This window comes from Haemorhous mexicanus, chromosome 9 (genome assembly GCF_027477595.1).
Source record: "Haemorhous mexicanus isolate bHaeMex1 chromosome 9, bHaeMex1.pri, whole genome shotgun sequence".
NCBI lineage: Eukaryota > Metazoa > Chordata > Aves > Passeriformes > Fringillidae > Haemorhous > Haemorhous mexicanus.
Window position 1 is genome coordinate 2244630 of NC_082349.1, and position 18980 is coordinate 2263609.

The 18980-nt window shown below is 50.3% G+C and overlaps 1 protein-coding gene across 1 annotated transcript in view; it reads right to left on the minus strand.

The window, feature by feature from the left end:
* Positions 1 to 2641: 2641 nt before the first annotated feature.
* Positions 2642 to 18980, minus strand: part of ROR1 (receptor tyrosine kinase like orphan receptor 1) — a 154672-nt gene continuing 138333 nt past the window's right edge. The window contains exons 5-9 of the mRNA XM_059853614.1: positions 15787 to 15914; positions 14417 to 14734; positions 12990 to 13235; positions 8425 to 8636; positions 2642 to 5599 (exon numbers count right to left, since the gene is read on the minus strand). Coding sequence (XP_059709597.1) covers positions 4175 to 5599; positions 8425 to 8636; positions 12990 to 13235; positions 14417 to 14734; positions 15787 to 15914 — 2329 coding nt within the window. The 3' untranslated portion in view covers positions 2642 to 4174. The remainder of the gene's footprint in view (positions 5600 to 8424; positions 8637 to 12989; positions 13236 to 14416; positions 14735 to 15786; positions 15915 to 18980) is intronic.

Genomic DNA, 18980 nt, shown 5'->3' on the forward strand with positions numbered 1-18980 from the left:
GGTATTTTTCCATGGCTGGGATGTTTTGCTCATTCCCCAAAGGCTCCAATCACCTGGAGCCAGGGGCTGACCCACCCCAAAATCCAAATCCCAGGCTCCAGCACTGCCCCTTCCGTGGGGATCCATCCCATGGCCCTGCCTTCCACAGCTCGGGATGGAGCCAGCATCACTGAGGGGGACTGGGAATCCTTGTTGTCCCTGCTGCTCCAAAATGTTGTTGGGTTTTTGAAAAGCTCTGAAAATGCCCAACAAACCCCTTGGACTGACACAGATATTCCCCAACAGATCCTGCTCCCAGCACCACCCCAGGCTCATAAACCCACGTGTTCCTTACAAATCTAACAGAGGTTTCTGCTTTTAAATTCCTTAAAAAGAACCCAAATCCTCCACACAGCTGAAGGTTACAGCACTGCAGAATCCTCCTTGTGCCTCAAGGTCAACGTTCATTTACCAAGAGCTGCTGTTCCCTCTGCAGGAGCAGATAAACCTCAGGGTTTAGGGTAAAACCCAGCAAATTAGGGCCCACAACCAGCCCAACACCATTCCCAAATGTGTTGCACTCTTAAATGGGAAATGAAGGACACCACAGATGCTTCCAATAATTCCAGTTTCGAGTCAATTTTCCCTCCTTTGTCTTAAAGAGCTTCTGATGTGCAGCCCCAATATTTGTCTCTCTCTGTTGTTAATAATTTTCTGTTACCTCAGCAATATAAACTGCCCTGCAACGGGCTGAACTTTAATCTGGGGGAGATCAAACAGGCAGAAATGCCATGGGCTGGAGAGTGACCAGCTGGGGGGCAACATTCTCTCTCCTCCTATAAAAGATAGCCCACAGCAAGATAAAAAATTGCTGCTTGGATGGCACAGCCATCCCATCTTTGAGAGGCTCCAGGCCCACGGAAAGGGAATTTTCCCTTTTTTCCATGGATGTTCTGCACCCCCTGACCACAGAACCATGAATTCATAAAGAAACACTGGTTAAAATATTGTAACACACAAGAAAGGTGCTGTCAAATTTTTCTGCAAAGGAAAAATTGACTCTTTTTTTTTTTTTTTTTGTCCAGCAGTTTTAAAAAAACATTGTGCTGTTTGTGCAAAAAATGTTCTTTAGAGCAACTCTGTCCAAATGCCTCTTTCTGCTGCCTCAGGACTCTGCTTCATGACCCCTGTGCTTACAGCAGAACCACCTGGGAGCTTGGGCTGCACCATCAAATCCCTCAAATCTAACGGGATAACGGGAAGGAATTGTTCCCTGGGAGGGTGGGAAGGGCTGGGATGGAATTCCCAGAGCAGCTGGGGCTGCCCCTGGATCCCTGCAGTGTCCCAGGCCAGGCTGGAGCAGCCTGGGGCAGTGGGAGGTGTTCCTGCCAAGGCAGGGGTGGGATTGAAGGTCCCTCCCAAGCCAAAGCCTCTCCTTTGGATGCCCGAGGCAGAGCCAAAGCTCAGGCACCCCCAGGAGGCTGAACCCTGCCCCAAAGTCAAATTCCTCCTGCTGAACGTGCAGGAGCCAGAGCCAATGGATGTGGGAGGTGAGCACACGTTGCAGAGCCCTGGATCCAGCAGGACTTTGTGCCTGGAGTGCTCTCCTGGCAGGCTGGAGCTGGGGGGGTTCAGGGCTCTCCTGGTGAACGCAGATCACGGGACAAGGAAATGGGATCGAGGATTTCCAAACCTTCCTGGAAATCCTCGTTCCTGCAAAGCAAGGCACGGATTCCCTCCTGCCCTTATCCCTGAACAAACACAAATCCTGGTGAGTTCTGAGCTTTCCAGCCCTCATTTCTGCACAGGCAGCTCTGGGCTTTTCCTCTCAATGCAGAGAATGCAGAATTCCAGCCCTGTCATTCCTCTGTGGGAACAAAGGATCCAAATCCCCATTCCAGGCTCTGCCTCAGTGGTCTTTACATCAGCAAATATTTATTCTCTTTCACAGCAACACAACCAGCCTGGAGGGGATGAGACTGTCCAGACTGAAGGGTCAGTAACACCGTTTATCCAGAGTTTTATTCCCACTCCTCCAGAGCTCCTCCACCCAGCCAAGACTGCTGCACTTCCAGCAGCCCTGGCTGGCCTCTCTCCTTGAAGAAGGAAGGGATGATGATTTAGCATCTGGAATATTCCCTCTGCCTTAGTTTGCCACAAAAGCAGCTCTCATCCCATGTCTGCATTCCCACCTGAGGAGTGACTCCGTTTCTGGCAGCGTTTCTTTTCCACGTGACCTCATCAGTTCCTCCTCCCTCCGCAGCAGGTGTGAGCCAGACTGTGACTTCAGCCTCAGAATTCCCAGATTTCCCCAGCTGAGAGGGAGGGAGGGCAGGGAGAGGCCTTCCCAAGGCTTTCCAGGTGTGTTGTTCAGAGCTGCTCCACATCCCAAGGACCCAGCTTGGAAATAAAGGAGAAAGCCCAAACTGAGCCGTGAGCTGCTTGAACATAAACCACAAAGTGTGTGAGGGATCATTTTATGATCCCACTGCTGCTCCTGAAGGATTTGGTTATTCCTAATTCCTGATCAAAGCCAAGGATGCTTGGCTGATAGCAGCTCAGCTCCCCTGGAAACTGGGAGCCAGGGATCCTTCCACGTCCTTCAGGATGGAGGGAATGCCGAGGTGTTGGTGGTAAAACAATGTTTTAATAAACAGCAGCATAAAATAATCAGTGTTTAATATCATCTCTGGCACGTGAAATACAAAAATGCACATATCTCAGTTATAAAATAGCCTTTGTTATTACATTTTTTTTTTTCCATGCTCGTCTAATTGAAATGCCCGTAATTAATAACTCAATCATCAAGTAATACAGTGATTAAACGCATGCAGTGAAAACAAAGAAAGATATTTGTATAAGGTAGTGGCTGAGTATCACCATAATATATTTCAGGAACATCTACATCAGGGTAAAAATCAAAAGAAACAGCCCCAAGATATAAAATGCAGAGATGTATTTTCACTTCTGCTGTACAAAAACATCATCACACTTTTGTGCAAAAAAAGGTAAAAATAAAGTCCTATTATACAACGTTGTCAACTGAGCAAAAAGATTGGTTTTCGTGGACAATAAAAATATGATTCAGTACAAAAAAAAAAGAGTCTGTGGAAAACGTACCGTACACAGCACGTGTGTAACTCATTAAAGTGGTTTCAAATGAAGAATCTCGATTGGTTCTACCTGAATGGGTTTTTTAATGACACAAATGGTGCATTTCTAAGTGGAAAATCAGCACTAATTCACATTATTAGACACAATTGCTATCGATGGATTTGCTGCCTGATGGAATGTGAGCCTCCCTTTTTCCAGGGTTCCTGGAGCCAGAGTCACTGCAATGACACAATAAATATTCCTGGGAAAGCTGATTGTCATCTCTAAAACTGTGGTTTGGCGCTTTTCCATTACACAGTTGCATAGCAACAAAAGGATATAAAATTCCTGCTTGAGCGACTAGATCATGAAACGTTATCTTTGAAGAAGTCGATTCAGGTTCTGAAATTAAAGCCCTTTAATTTCATTTCCTTTAAGGCAATTCCTTAGGAGCTCCAGCTGTCCTCAGCAGCCAGCAGCGGATGAGGTTTGTAGACTGCAAGCTGATAACTCCAGCATTTGTGCTGTCACATAAATGACATTTTTTGGTACGAATCTGAGCTCAGACTCCCGACCAAACCAAAGACCAAAATCCCACCTGAAGTAATTGATTCAGCTCTCAGATCACACATTTGAAACACAATCCTCGACCGCAACATTTACAAATATTTTCCCTGTTGGCACTGAAATTGCACACCCAGATCTCCGAAACTTTGCATCTCCTAAAAAAAGAGACAAATATTAAAATACGGTTTTCAGTATTAAAAAAAAGTTCCCGTGATTCAAACCACGCTTCAAAAAGCTGTGAAAAAGCATCGGATAAAATGTTTTTCTTCTTAAAAAAACCCCTCAGATTCCCTCTGCCCCTCTTGGAATTGTCGGTGGCGCTTGGGGAATCCTGGCCAAGGCTGGGGATTCCCACGGCGAGGATCCGTCTGGCTGTGCCTGCCCATCCCGGCGAGCGGTGAAACTTCACAGAAGACACTTTGCTGCAATGTCTGTCCCACAACCAGAAAAGGATCTTCAATAAAATATCCGAACAGCAAAACAGACCCCATCTCTCCCGCCCCTGAAGGGTTCTATGTACAAAGGCCTGGCGTATTTACAACTCCGCCGAGATCACCGAGTCGTTGGGTCCGTGCACGCTGGAGTCCCCCAGCAGGGAAGGCTGCTTGGAGTCCATTTTGTAGGGTTTTTGAGTTTTATTGCCAAACACCGCCATGCCCATGCCCGCCGGGTGGCTGGGGATGGCCATGTGGGAGAGCAAGGGAATGTTGGCCTCCTGGTTGGAGCCCGACGAGGGCAGGCTGGTGACGTGGCCCGTGCTGGTGGAGCCGCTGGCGCTGCTGGGCGAGCGGCTCTTGGGAGGGGGGCAGTGCTGGATCACCCTGGGGGCGGCCTGCGGGGGGTAGTGGGGCGCGGGGAAGGCGGCGTAGCCCGGCGGGATGGGGTACCCGTTGATGGGGATGTAGCGCTGGTTCTGCGCCAGCGGCGGCCCCATGAAGCCCGCCAGCTGGCCCTGGGGGATGCCCTGCGCCGGGAACATGTAGTTGGGGTACCTGGGGTTGCTGAGGTTGCTGACGGGGCTGGCGCTCAGCGAGGTGGTCTGGGTGGTGGCGTTGCCGCCCGAGGGGGTGGTGGAGCTGGTGTGGCTGGAGAGGCCCTCCCAGGAGCGCAGGCGCGCGTGGATCTCCTTGAAGCGCGGCCTGCGGGAGGGCAGGTCGTGCCAGCACTCCGTCATCAGGCTGTACATCCTGGGGGGACAGTCCTCGGAGCACGGCAGCAGCTGGCGCTTCCGGATCATCTCGATCACCTCCTGGTTGCTGAAGCCGTAGTAGGGCTGGAGGCCGAAGCTGAATATTTCCCACAAAACCACCCCGAAGGACCAGATGTCGGAGTCGGAGGAGAACTTGCCGTACATGATGGCCTCGGGGGGCATCCAGCGGATGGGCAGCAGGGACTTGTTCTGGACCCTGTAGTAATCGGCCGAGTAGATCTCCCTGGAGAGCCCCAGGTCGGAGATCTTCACGTGGAGCTGCTCCCCGATCAGGATGTTGCGGGCGGCCAGGTCCTTGTGCACGAAGAAGTGCCCGGCCAGGTACTCCATGCCGGCGGCGATCTGCACGGCGATGTGCAGGAAGTCCCCGTGGTCCAGGCTGGACTTGACCGTGCCGTCCTCGTCGCTGCTGCAGCCCACGTCCGAGTGGGGCGAGCGCATCACCAGGAACTCGTGCAGGTCGCCCTGGTTGGTGTACTCGAACAGGAGGCACACGGGCTGCTCCTGCGTCACCACGCCCAGCAGGCACACGATGTTGGGGTGGTGCAGCTCGGCCATCAGCGACGCTTCCTGCTGGAATTCCGCCCACTGCTGAGGGTTGTTGAAGTCCTTGAGGGTCTTGATGGCCACCAGCTGGGCGTGGTCCATGCCCGGCAGGTAGAGGTGGCCCTTGTAGATCTTCCCAAAAGCGCACTCCCCCAGCTCCTCCATGAAGCGGACGGCGGAGAGGGGCAGCTCCTTGGCTTTGCTCTGTGAGAGAAACACCAAGAACAGGTCAGGGCTGAACAGAGCCTTTCTAAAGGGAAATCCCTCAGGATGTGTGGGAGCCCAGGAGGTGGATGCAGGAGCAGTGATCCCACTGGTGGCAGGCACAGCCCGAGGGACACCGGGATCCAAACGGGATCACCATGCTCCCAAAGGTCACAAAAAGAATTCCCTTCCATCCTCTCCACAAGGTCAGCTACAACAAGAATTGGACCCACACACACTCAGGAACCATCAGCACTCGGCATTTGGCCTTGGGCATTTCTGTACTTCCAATTGAATGTGACTAATTTCAGGAATCGAGGCAATTCCCGTGCTCTAAGAGGTCCATGCTGAAGTGTTTTCTGGGCCAGGGCCTGGAGTTTTAGCAGGAAAAAAATGATTTTGTTTTAAAAACCATGTCCTTGTAGCCAATTTTCCCTTGACTTTGCTGTTAACCCTTCCAGGTACAGCAGAGTCTGTTTCTGTTCCCACTTTTCTGTTCCATCCCAAAACTTTGACAGTGAGCTTCTCAAAGGAGAAAGGCAAATGTTCCTTTTAAACATTTATTGCCCTTTGGTGTGCAGATATTCACTCCTGGGCCATAAAGAACCTGCATTATTCCCAACTTCCACTTGAGCTTGTAACACCCAAACCCACTCATTTAGGGCCCTCAGTAAATCCACAGGTAGTAATTTAAGGTTAATGAGTTTGGGATCTAGGTTCTGTAAATTAGTGTAAACATTGGCATTTGCATTCCTGGAATCATGCAAGGCCAGCTTTCCAGTGGCAATGGGGGGAAAAATCCTGACATTTCAAATAATCATAGAAATGAGCAGTTTTTGCATGAATTAATTCTAATTGTATTGATCACTTATGACTTTATACAAACACTGCATTAATAATCATAGTAATGATAATAATAACAACAATAATAAAGCCATTTGAGCAGGCAGCCCAGTAGACTGCACAGTGATGGCAGGAAATTAGCTATATTGTTGAGGAACAGATGGTTTATATTACCCAAATCCTTTAGGCTAAAACTTGTTTAGGTCTGGCATATTGTAAATTATATTTTAGTAATGAAAGCGAAATGACCTCTGTCTGACCTGAGCCTGGGTCCGTCTGTTTGAACCAACAGAGTGGAAAACTGGGGGAAGAAAATGAAGTCATAAAGTTTTGGCAGGAAGGGCTCATTTGGAGGGGAGCAGTTGTAAATCTGCTCAGCTTTTGTTTGACAAGTATTTGTCACACACGGGTGTCCAAAATGTAGGGAAGTGTAAAATACACAAGAGGCAGCAGGTCAGGGGAAAGAGAGAGGGAAACCCACCCCTTCCACCTCTTCTGCAGCTCCAGGACAAGATGTCCCTAATTTATTATATTTTGGAAGGCAATTAAAATCCCTTAAAACTGCAGGAAATGCTAACATTCCTATTGATCCAAGCAAACAACTGCCTCGGTGGGAGCTCAAAGCTTAAATGTGTTTTCACCCAAAGCTGACATCAATTTTCAAAATAAGATTCCATTTCCTTTCCTTGAAAATATTGTTTGAAAGGCAATCAAAACACTGGAGACAGGGAGAGCTGGCTTTCCCAGTGGGAAAACCCCTGAATTAGCATAAATAAAATGAAAATATTCCTGCAGCACATGACTTGCAAATTGAAAGGAAAGAGAATGGTCGATATTTGTAAACATTTCCAGGAATTTCTGCTTTCCTGTGCTGTGAGTGCCAGCAGGAAAGGTGGGAATCCTCAATAAAAGGATGCTGGCATTCCCATTATCTTCAGGATTGAACCCCAAATTCCCAGCAGAACAGGGAGCAAGAGGCAACCCCAAATTTAACAAAATATTCCAGGAGATTGGATGCAAGATGCAGTTTAGACACTGACTTTGTTAAATGTTTTTTTACTGCTACCAACATTTTGAGCTAAACCCATTCCAAGCTGTACAGGAAAGCTGGAATTGGGAACTTCCAAGGAAAATGAAGATAAATTCACCAGCCAAGTGTGTGTGGGATTGAAATAGAGGTTTTCACTCTAAAAGAACAAAGCCCACCAAATTCCAAACGAGCAAAGCCCATCAAGTTCTTGAAGAACCATAAAATATCCTGAGCTGGGAGGCACTCCTGAGGATCAGGAGCCTTGGCATGGTGTGGGACACAAGGGAAATGCTCTTCCAGGGCATTCCTGTGCCTGTGGAGGGCAGGAGGCACCTCCAGCCCTGCCCTGGGGGCCACAGCCAGGCCTGCACATCCCACCAAGAAATAGGAACACAAGGTTGGTCACACTTCAGTCAAAATGAGTTTTAAAATTCTAAAATTCTTCCTGGACGTGGGGCTGTGCTGAAGCCAAACAGCAGCAGCAGGAGCTGTGCTGCAGGCAGAGCTTTGAGGCTGTTTTGGACATTTCTGCTCTTAGCTGAGGGAATGGGGAAGCCTGAAAACCCAAGGAACAAATCTTTCCCCAGGTGATTTTAGCTGAGTGAAAGGTGACAGATGAACTGAGCAGAGCCATGAAAAGCTCTCCTGAGGAAATGCTGAATCACATCTTCTCCTGCATTACCCCCTCACTTAAATGAGGTGTTTTGGAGATGCTTCAGGAAGGGCTTTCTTGCTTTATCCCACAAAAACTCCATGATTTCTCTAGGGACACTGACACACAGGAATCCCTCCTTGCTCCAGCACACGCTGCTGCTGCTGCTGAGAAAACCCTCACAGAAATCACACCAATCCCAGGCTGGAACCCCCTGAACAGCTCAGTGCTGGGTTGTTTGAAGCATTTCCCTCCCTGCCTGTGGAGCCAGCGGGTGTGGGAGCAGAAGTGAGGGCTCACCTTTGGTTTGTAGGCGTTGAGCATGGACATCTCCACGTTCTGCCCCCGGACGTGCTTGGGCTGCCTCTGCACCGGAGGGGACGAGGACTTCTGGTTGTTCCGACAGATGCAGATGAAGAAGAACAGCAAGGCTATGGCCAGGGGAATGGTGACACTTGGCACCAGGATGTACAGGATTTCCATTTTGTTCTTTTCCTTGGAATCCTTGTAATCTGGTTCACAAGGAAAAAAAAAAACTCATGAACATCCCATGGATTCAAACACATCCCCGGGTCAACTTAAAGTGTTGAAAAGAATAAAACATCTTTTTTATCTTGCTGAAATCCACTTTGAATGCTGTTTTATTTGATTCATTTTAAGAGGAAAAATTCTTTTGTGGAGGAACAGTTCTGTGAGGACACACAGGAGCAGTCCCTGCCAGGGCAAACCTGCTGATGGGCAGGAAGCAGTGGAATGCTGTGACGTGGCCTCGGCTTGGGCTGAATGGAAGTCCTGGCCTAACACAGATCCACAGGAAAGGGAATTTCTAAAACACCTCATGGAAGAAGCTTGTGGGAGGTGCCCCTTCCCATGGCAGGGAGCTGGAACTAAATGATTTTTCAGGTCCTTTCTAAGCCAGAGCATTCTGTGACTCCAAGAAAAGCTCTGGTGGGAATTCAATCTCCTTATTTTGTGTCCTTAGTTTGAGACAACTTAAAGGAGAACACTCTGGATTGAGCTGCTTCCCTTTAAAGGTTCAACCAACCCCTTTCCAGCAAAGAGGAATGGGTACAAGCAGATGGAAGTGAAAGAAGAACAGTCCAGCACAAGCAGAACCAGGCAAGCAGTGTGAGGTGCCAGGAAAGCTGGAGCAGGGATAAAAGGGAGCAATCTGAAGAGTTGGGAAGGAGGATGGTGGAACAGCCCAAAGGCTCCCTGCAACCCCTGCTTCCTCTCAGGGCTCTTCTCAGGACATTTTGGAAATATTTTGGATCCCTTTTTGCCACTGCCCAGGACACCAGCACTGCACCCCTGGCTGGGAGATGTGGGAGAGGGGAGAGGCTTTGGGAGGAGCTCAGGCAGCTCCGTGGGGGGACAGGGACAGATCCCCATCCCGAGAGCCCCAGGGACAGGGACAGATCCCCATCCTGAGAGCCCCAGGGACAGGGACAGATCCCCATCCTGAGAGCCCCAGGGACAGGGACAGATCCCCATCCTGAGTGCTCCAGGGACAGGGACAGATCCCAAATTCTGAGAGCCCCAGGGACAGGGACAGATCCCCCTCCCAAGAGCCCCAGGGACAAGGACAGGGACAGATCCCCCTCCCGAGTCCCTGGGCAGGGGACACAGAGCCTGCCCTGCTCTGCCATTTCCCAGGAGCATTCCCAGGGTTTAGGGTGGAATTACACCCAGATTAACGCACTCACTCCAGGGGACTGGAGGATCCCTGGAGCCCAGGCTGGCCTGGCTGTTTCCAAGGGACTTGGAAATGCCTGGGGCTGCCTAGGGGAGAACAGGGAATGTTTTATTATCCCTGCAGGGCCACTCCAGTTTGTTTGTCTGTGTTTTCCAGGCTGGATTTGTACAAGTGCTTAGCGGCCCACACAGATCTCTTTTATGCACTTCATTAAACATGAACTTGATCTGAAGCTTGGGCTCGACTCAAATTGTGACAGAGGCAAAGTTCAAATGGTTCTGGATGTCACTTTGCATAACCCCTCTCCTCTTTCAGGCTCACGCTGTCCTCTGCTCCCCCCACGTCCTCTCTGATCATTCCTTTCAGATTAAGTTGTGCCATCTGCTTTTTAATTGAGAGGAGAGGTAGCCCAAATATTCCTACAGCCTTTGGGAAAGGGGAGAGGGCTAAAGCACCACCCCCGTGGCGTTTTCCCTGTTCCCACAGAGGCAGGGATTCACACACTGCCCTTCCCAACCTTCTTAGGCTGGGCTTTGCTAAGCTTCATGCTCGAATTACCCCGTGTTTCACAGCTCTCTGCAATCAGGTTGACAAACTTTGATGAAACAAATCTCTCACAGCTTGTGAGATACAGTTGAAGAAAGGAAAAGAAAGCAGCAGCACGAGGCAGAGGGAGACCTGGGCACCAGTTCATCACCTGAGCTATTCCAGTCAAAGGCAATTATTATTCTTATTAAGTAGCAGCCCCCGCCGTGAAGCCTCATTAGGTTAATGAGCTTCTTGGGAGCCACCCTAATTAAATCCATTTCCCATCTAGGCATGTCCTGGTGAGGCAGAATGCACAATGCTGATTAAAACAGGCCTGAAATGGCTCTTTCAGCCAGTGCAAAACCAGCAGAATGCAAGTCCCACACAGTATTCTGGTTTTAATATGCAGATTAGCACTTAACAATTCAATTACTGCTCACCTGATCCAGCTCAGCTTGTATTTAGAATAATAAAGCCACAGAACAACCATTTAAGGCAGCAGCGAGAGGTTTTGGCAATTAAAAACTCTGTCAGGAATTCTCCAGCCCAGTCTATCTCAGTTATTATCAAGCAAAGCTTGAAAATCAGAGAGTTTGGCTCCAAAAGAGCCCTGGTGCCCCAGATCAAAAGCGTGAGCCAGGCCTGGCACCTCAGAGCCCACCTAGAGGGGACTGGCACAGGAATCTAGAGGACAGCTTTTTGTTATTTCTGGTGAAATAACTGCAGAAGAGGTACAGGACTCAAAAAGTGTGGGGGAAATCACAGAACTGGGGAGGCTGGAAAAGCCCTCAGAGATCAGCAAGTCCAGCTCCTAAACCAGCACTGTCAACACAGCTCAGGCCTTGTTTCAAAAATAAAGGTGACATTGCCAGGTCCTCTAAAATGGATTTGAAATGATTTGTGTTTGTAGAACTTCCCTGGCTGCATTTTGGGTCTGCAAAATGAACAAAAAAGGAGATTCAGCTCTCATTTGATTCTGCTTTTCAGAGAGCTGGGGGGAAGTGAGTGGAAGACCTGAACAAATGGGTCCTAATTGTTTTATCTGCATGTAGAAATAACAATATTGATAACAGGCCAAGAAAAAACCACAGCTATTTGCATGGACATGCCAGAAATCCACCCAGAAATGTTGTGGAAATTCAAAGTTTCACACCAAATTTGATGCTGCCTACAAGTTGTCACAGTACCATTTACCTTTCCCCTCGGAAACAAGATGCCTTTGATGTTCCTGCTCCAGAGCCAGAACCAAATCACATTTTTTCTGGTTATGGTTATGAACATTCCTGCAGGGAGACATGATCTGAGTCTGCTCCAAAGTCTTTTTCAATTAATGGAAAGATGGGAATCGATGCCAAGATGGGATCTAAATCATGTTCTTACTGAAAGGGTAGATCAGGGGGAAGGCAGACAGTCTGGGCTCTCTCATGTGCATCTCAAACCTTCTCCCTGTTTTTGGGCCCCCCACAAGAAGAAAGCCATGGAGGGGATGGAGCATGGCCAGGGAAGGGAATGGGGCTGGGAAGGGGCTGGAGCAGCTGAGGGGGCTGAGAAGGGGCTCAGCCTGGAGCAAAGAAGGCTCAGGGGGCCCTTGTGGCTCTGCACAGCTCCTGCCAGGAGGGGACAGCCGGGGGGTCAGGCTCTGCTCCAGGGAACAGGGACAGGAGGAGAGGGAACGGCCTCAAGTTACATCAGAGGATGTTTAGATGGGACACCAGGGAAAATTGAAAGGGTTGTCCAGCCCTGGCACAGCTGCCCAGGGAGGTGGTGGGGTCTTAAAAGGGACTTTAAAAGACATTTAAATGTGTGGATGTGGCACTTGGGGATGTGGGGCAGTGGTGGCCTTGGCAGTGCCAAGGTTGGACTCCATGACCCTGGAGGGCTTTTCCAACCTAAACAATTCCATGTTTCTATGATTTAATTTGGCCTAAGGATTTGTATTGATTGGAACAACAACCTGGCAAGTCAGGGACACCTGAGCTGGCAGTGCACACCAATTCCCCAGGAAATTATTTTCATGCCACCACTTTGTCACTGCAGGGGCAGCCAGTGCTCAAAGGTGTCCTGGGAGCAGGGCCAGCCAGCCTTTCCTACAGCTCTGTTCCCAGGAACTCACCAAAGACACTTTGTGCACCAAACTGATGCCTCAGGTTTGGCTTTTCTATTTTCACATTCTGTGCTGCTTTAGTGGGTGGGTCTGGGCTTCATATTGGGGATGGTGAGCTCTGCACAGAGCAGGGAGACAAAACAATTCCTGCTCCAGCTGGGCACCAAGGACAAATGACCCAAATCTCAGCCCAGGAGCACAAACCCCGTGGGCTGGAGAGAGAAAAACAAGCAGGGTGGGAGTGCCTGGGCTAAAGCTGGGCTGGGACAATGAACTGCAAGGTGCAAATGGAGCAGAGCTGATCCCAGGGAGAGACCCCGTGCCCGGCCGTGCATTTTGGGGCCATTTTGGGTCATCTTGGGTGCAGCCCTGGCTGGGCTCTGGTGCTGCCCCAGGTGGATCCATGGAGGAGATCCATGGAATCAATCCCTGCTTTATTCTGGAGCTCTGCCCAGCCTCTGCTCAGGGCAGCCTGCACAAGACACCAAAATCCTTTCCCTTTCCCCCAGCTCCAGCCCTCACAGGGTCAGGCATTACCACAGGCCGGGACATCGCAGAGCTCCGACTTGAGGTTCTCATCCAAGGTGAAGCACCACGGGGCGTCCTTCTGGTTGCCAGGGTTCCTGCAGTAGGAGTGGCCCCCGTTGAGCTCGGGGTACCTGGCAGCAGTGAAGGTGTGGGTGTGGGGGTACTGTGAGTTCCAGGGCTGGCACTGCCGCCCCGAGCGCGTCACGCTCACCGTGCCCCGGTAATCCACGCCCGTGCTGTTGTAGCACCTGTGATCTGCAAAGACAGCCACAAGACAAAGCCACTCTTCATTTGTGAGTGTGTGAAGGACACACAAGGCAGGATGTGTTCTATCACCATCTGTAGGGCAGTTGTCTTCTATTAAGAGGGCAGTTTTCCTTATCCCTTACACACCCAATCCTTCCCTGGGGACACACCTGCTGATAACAGCCATGGAATGTCCCTGCATGGCTGATAAGAACTGCAGCATCCCACTGGGAGATGTGAGCCCAGGGGGAGGAGCCAAGCATTCCTACCCGGATAGAATCTGGAGATCCTGGAACACCAGCACGGCTTCTCCACTGGGTGTCCCAGAGGAGCAGCAGCTGCCTCTTCCCCTGGAGCTTCAGAGGCAGACTGCACCCTTTCCTACAGGATCCCTGCTCCAGCAGAACCACCCTGGCACTGCAAGAGGGCTGAGCCACAATTCCAGTGGGAATGGGACTGCTAGAGGACCCCTGCTCCAGCAGAACCAGCCCTGGCACTGCAGGAGGGCTGAGCCACAATTCCAGTGGGAATGGGACTGCTACAGGATCCCTGCTCCAGCAGAGCCACCCCTGGCACTGCAGCCACAATTCCAGTGGGAATGGGACTGCTACAGGACCCCTGCTCCAGCAGAACCAGCCCTGGCACTGCAGGAGGGCTGAGCCACAATTCCAATGGGAATGGGACTGCTACAGGACCCCTGCTCCAGCAGAGCCACCCCTGGCACTGCAGGAGGGCTGAGCCACAATTCCAATGGGAATGGGACTGCTACAGGATCCCTGCTCCAGCAGAGCCAGCCCTGGCACTGCAGGAGGGCTGAGCCACAATTCCAGTGGGAATGGGACTGCTACAGGATCCCTGCTCCAGCAGAACCACTTCAGGAGGGCTGAGCCACAATTCCAGTGGGACTGCTGCCAGCACCCTGACCCCCAGGGTGTCAGGTGAGTTCTGACTCTGGCAGTGCTGCTCCAGTGCACTGCATTGCTTATTTTATCCTTTTATTTTTCTTCCCTAGTGAAGAACTGCTATTCCTGCTCCCATATTTTTTGCCCGAGAGCCCCTTAATTTAAAATTCATAGCAATTCAGAGGGGGGGTTCACACTCTCCATTTCAGGGGAGGCTCCTGCCTTCCCTAGCAGACTCCAGTCTTTCCACAGCAAGGCACCATGGCCAGGCAGGCCTTTGGCACTCACTCTTGTTGATGGGGTCGGCCATGGGGATGCCGATGCGGATGCAGTTGACGGCCTCGGGGCTGTCGGGCTGGGGCAGATCTTCGCAGTTGGGCAGCTTGAGCCTCATCAGGATCATGGGGTTGGACCTGGCAAAGATGTACTCGGTCTGGCACAGCACGTTCTCCAGGATCTCACACTCGTCCCGGCACAGGTCCCGGGGCTTGGGGGCAGAGGAGGTCTCGTCGCAGTAGGGGAAGGCGTAGTGGCACAAGGAGGGGATGGCAAACTGGGAGCACTTGTCCGACAGGTGGCTGGAGGTGCCGATCATGGTGAAGGCAGCTGGAAAAAACACACAAGGGTCTGCCTTGGGAACCTTTCCCCTGGGCTGCTGCCTTCCCAGAAACACCCTCACTTCCCACTGCGGCTGTGCGGGTGATGCACAGGAATGCACAGCACTAATTACACTGGAAGTTATTAACCATGCTGATTGCACTGACAAGGAACATGCAGCAGGTTTTCATCATGGGATTAATGCTAAGCTCATTACCCGACCCCCAAACAAAATCATCCCTTTAATTATTCTTTTGATTATTCCTTTTCCCCTCCCAAAAAACTTAGAATAATTTACAAATTCATACAATATTTGGAAGCCCAACAGGTAACCCCCAAATTCCTACACTGGTTCCTTTATGGAAGGTGACAATCCCAACACAATCCCAAATAACTTTCCAAACTAAATGCTGGAAGATTATGAACTGGTGGCTCCACATTGCCTTTCCTGGGGAAATGAAGCCTTTTTTGCAATGCTGACAGTGTCTGGAGACAAAGGGAGAAGAGAAATTTGGGATATTCTGACAGCAAGGAAAAAAAAAATCTGACTATAGAAGTGATTACCAGGGGGAGGATCAGGCCAAGTTAATTTATATAAAAAAATAGAGAATATCATGGTATCTATGAGATCTGTGATTTCAGCAACCCCATCAGCATCCCACAGCAATAATGGCATCTGGTTCTCCTGTAAATCCAAAGGACTAATACTCCTTGCTGGATTATTTATAATACTGCTTGCTGGATTATTTATGCAGCCTTTCCCAGCACCTAAACTACTCCAGCCACATAAAATCAGCTGAAGTTTGTCCCCCTTTGCTTTCAAAACCTGCTGGGGTAAAGCAGCACTGAGTCTCCCAGAAGCTGTAAACACACAGCCCCTTCTCCCTGAAAATCTTTTTTTTCAGGTGTTTTGGGAGGAGCTGGAGGAGCAGAGACCCCCAGCCGAGCTCCTGGCAAGAGGGAATAAAGCCCAGCAAAACAGCATCGCTGTTTATAAAACTCCAGCAGCTTTTTGGGAGCAGAGAGCTGGGTGGGGAAGCAGCCAAGGGGTTGTTACCCACCTGTAATCTGATTTTCTATTTCCCCCTGCATGTGCAGGGACTCCATGTAGATGGTTCTGTTGCCAATGAAGCGGGCGCAGGCGATGCCCCTGTAGGGCTGGCAAAACCCATCCTCCTCATACTCATCCCTGAAACCAGCCAGAAACACAAAAAGGTGACTGCAAAATGTTGAAAACAACTAGGATTATTTCCTTCTCTTCAACAAGATCTTGAATATTTGTTTGTTTAAATAGACCCCTTTCATCTGCCTGGTAAAAAGTGGCATTTCAGCTTAGCCAAAATACACATTAATGTTGTATGAAATGAGTGCTTTTAAGGCTCTGCTCAGAAATACACCCTGCCTTGATTAGAAGAGAAATATAAACTGCCTGGAAAAATAGGATTGATGTTTATATAAAGCAGCTAACACATAGTTTTCTATTTTTGAACCAAGCTTGTGCTTAATATTGATAAACACAGCAGGGAGAGTCATGCAGGCAGAATTTAAAGTGTGTATAGAAAATCCAACCTCTGCCAGCACCAATACCCTGGAAATAGGAAATGTTTGCTCAGCCTTCTGTGTATGTAGCAACATTTAGTGCTAAAACAGAACCAAAACTGAGACAGGAGTTCTACAGACACATTTCTTTCATCTGGTGCTTTCTTTTAGGCAATATAGGAGACATTTAATCCAGAAATCCAGATGGGAAATTATTTGCCAATGCTCTTCAAACAAAGCAAAGAAAGGAAATAATTACTGAAGACCCAGGCAGACACTGGGTATTTTGAATACTCAGCACTGAACAGGGAGTTTTAGTGGGGTTTTGAGGAGGGGTTTGAGTACATGATCCCTGAAATCCCAACTCATGAATCAGCCCTTTTAATTCCTTCCTTTAGGAAGGAGATATTGTGCACTGAGATTTTTGGGATGAACTTTCTGGACAGACACCTCGGCTCTGCTTGAGCTCCCAGCAAAAATGAGGAGCTTAATGAAAATTTGCTGATATTTTCTTTGTTGTTCCTGCCCAGCCCAGCCTCGGCTCTCAGACTGGGATAAATGACACTGGAATATCCCTAGGGATGATGACAGCCGGGTAGGGAACAGGTTACCTCCTTTGTGTGCAGAATTCTCCCTCCCCCAGATGCCAAAAACCCAACAGCGGAATCACACCACGCCTTAATAAGGGAAAAATCAGAGCTTTTTTTTTAATCGACTCTGCCATTAAGTTTAACAAAAGCCACTTTCATCCCCTCCTGAAGACCTTGGCTGGGAGAGCTTGGAAATGCAAATCCCGTGGGGGCTCTTTGAAGCCGCCCGTTCTTTGTGCGCTGCGCGGGGGCAGCGGCCGCTCCCGCTCCGTGTCACCGCGGCCAGCGGCAGCTAATGGGATTAGCGGGGACAAGCGCTGGGATCGCCTTCCAGGACACCCCAAACACCCCCCGGGCTCCAGAGCAGCATCCCGGGATTCCCGCAGAGCTTCGGGGAGAAGCCAAAGCCCGGGGATTAAGCGCGGTAATTTATGAGTGTGAAGGCGAGGGGTGGGAAAGAGGGATGGGAGAGATGGAAACGGGGACAAGGAGGCTGGAGAGGGGCTGGGTTGGGAACACAAACCCTGAGAGGAGCCCGTGAGGGAGCTGGGGGTGCTCAGCCTGGAGAAAAGGAGACTCAGGGCTGCCCTCATCACTCTGCAGCTCCTGAAAGGTGCCTGTGCTCACCTGGGGCTGGGCTCTGTCTCCAGCAGCACTGACACAACCAGAGCACACAGCCTCAGGCTGCACCAAGGGAAATACAGGCTGGATATCAGGAAAAAGTGTTTTCCAGAAAGGGGGATAAAGTTCTGGAATGGCTGCCCAGGGAGGTGGTGGAGTCCCCATCCCTGGGTGTGTTTAACAAAGCCTGGGTGTGGCACTGGGTGCCAGGGTTGAGTTGGGGTGTGGGGCTGGGCTGGACTCCGTGATCTTGAAGGTCTCTTCCAGCCCAGTCATTCTGTGAGTTCTGTGAAACCTCTTCCACGGCCACCTCACCACTGGGAAAGTGATGGGAAAGGCTCCAGGTTTCCCTGGATGATGGTCCCAAGGCATTCCCAAGCACCTTGGAAGCTGAGTTGCAAAAGCATTCCCTTAACTGCCAATTAAACTCTTCATTAATAGCCCAAGGGAAGGCTGAGGTGCCTCAGGGATTCAGGTAACAAAGACACCTGAGATGCGAGCAGGGATCCACAACCACAGCCTTGGTTCCTGCAGGGGGTCAGCTCTGGAGACAACATTTTTATTCTGTTGGTTCTTGAAGAGAAAAACTGAAACCTGAGCTGAAAAACCCCAACAGTGACTGCAGGCTCTGGAGTTTACTTCATCTTCTCATCATTAAATGCTCAGATAGGATAGAATTAATTTGTTATAATTAATTATTAGTTTATTATTTTTATGGAATTATAGCATCATAAAATCCTTAAGGTTGGAAAAGGCTGCTAAGATTCAGTCCAACCATTCCCCAGCACTGCCAGGGCTGCCACTGACCACATCCCCAAGTGCCACATCCACAGGGATCGTAAATCCCTCCAGGGATGGGCACTCCACCACTGTGCCCATGTCTGACCACCCTTTCTGCAAAGGAAATTCCCAAATCTTCACCCTGAGCTCCCCTGGCCCAGCCTGGGGCCATTCCCTCTCCTCCTGTCCCTGTTCCCTGGAGCACAGCCCGACCCCCCGGCTGTCCCCTCCTGGCAGGAGCTGTGCAGAGCCACAAGGGCCCCCTGAGCCTCCTCTGCTCCAGGACAAATTTATGATGGAATTTCACTCAGGGACTGCACCAAGGCTCCCCCAAGGACTGGCAGTGAGCAGGGACACCGGCTCACCCGGCTGGGAATGCCCCGTGGAACGGGATTTTGCAGAAAATCCCAGGAGGGGAAGAGTAAAGAGGAAGGGCCCAGATGCCACAAACTCTGCCCTGGGACTCCATCCAGGGAATTCCCACAGGGAAAACAGCAGATTAGAAGCTCCTGAGGAGCAGGAACTACTTAGGACTGTTTTGGAAATCAGCTCCATGATGGGGCAGAAGGGTCAAACAAATGAAAGGAACAGGAGCATCAGGGTAGGACAGAGGGACCCTGAGACACAAAGAGGGCCGGGAGGTTCCCCTGTGGAACAGCAGCTCCGAGTCTCTGCTCCCCCCACAGAGCGGGCTGGGGGCAGCCACGGCTCCCCAGACCCTTTCC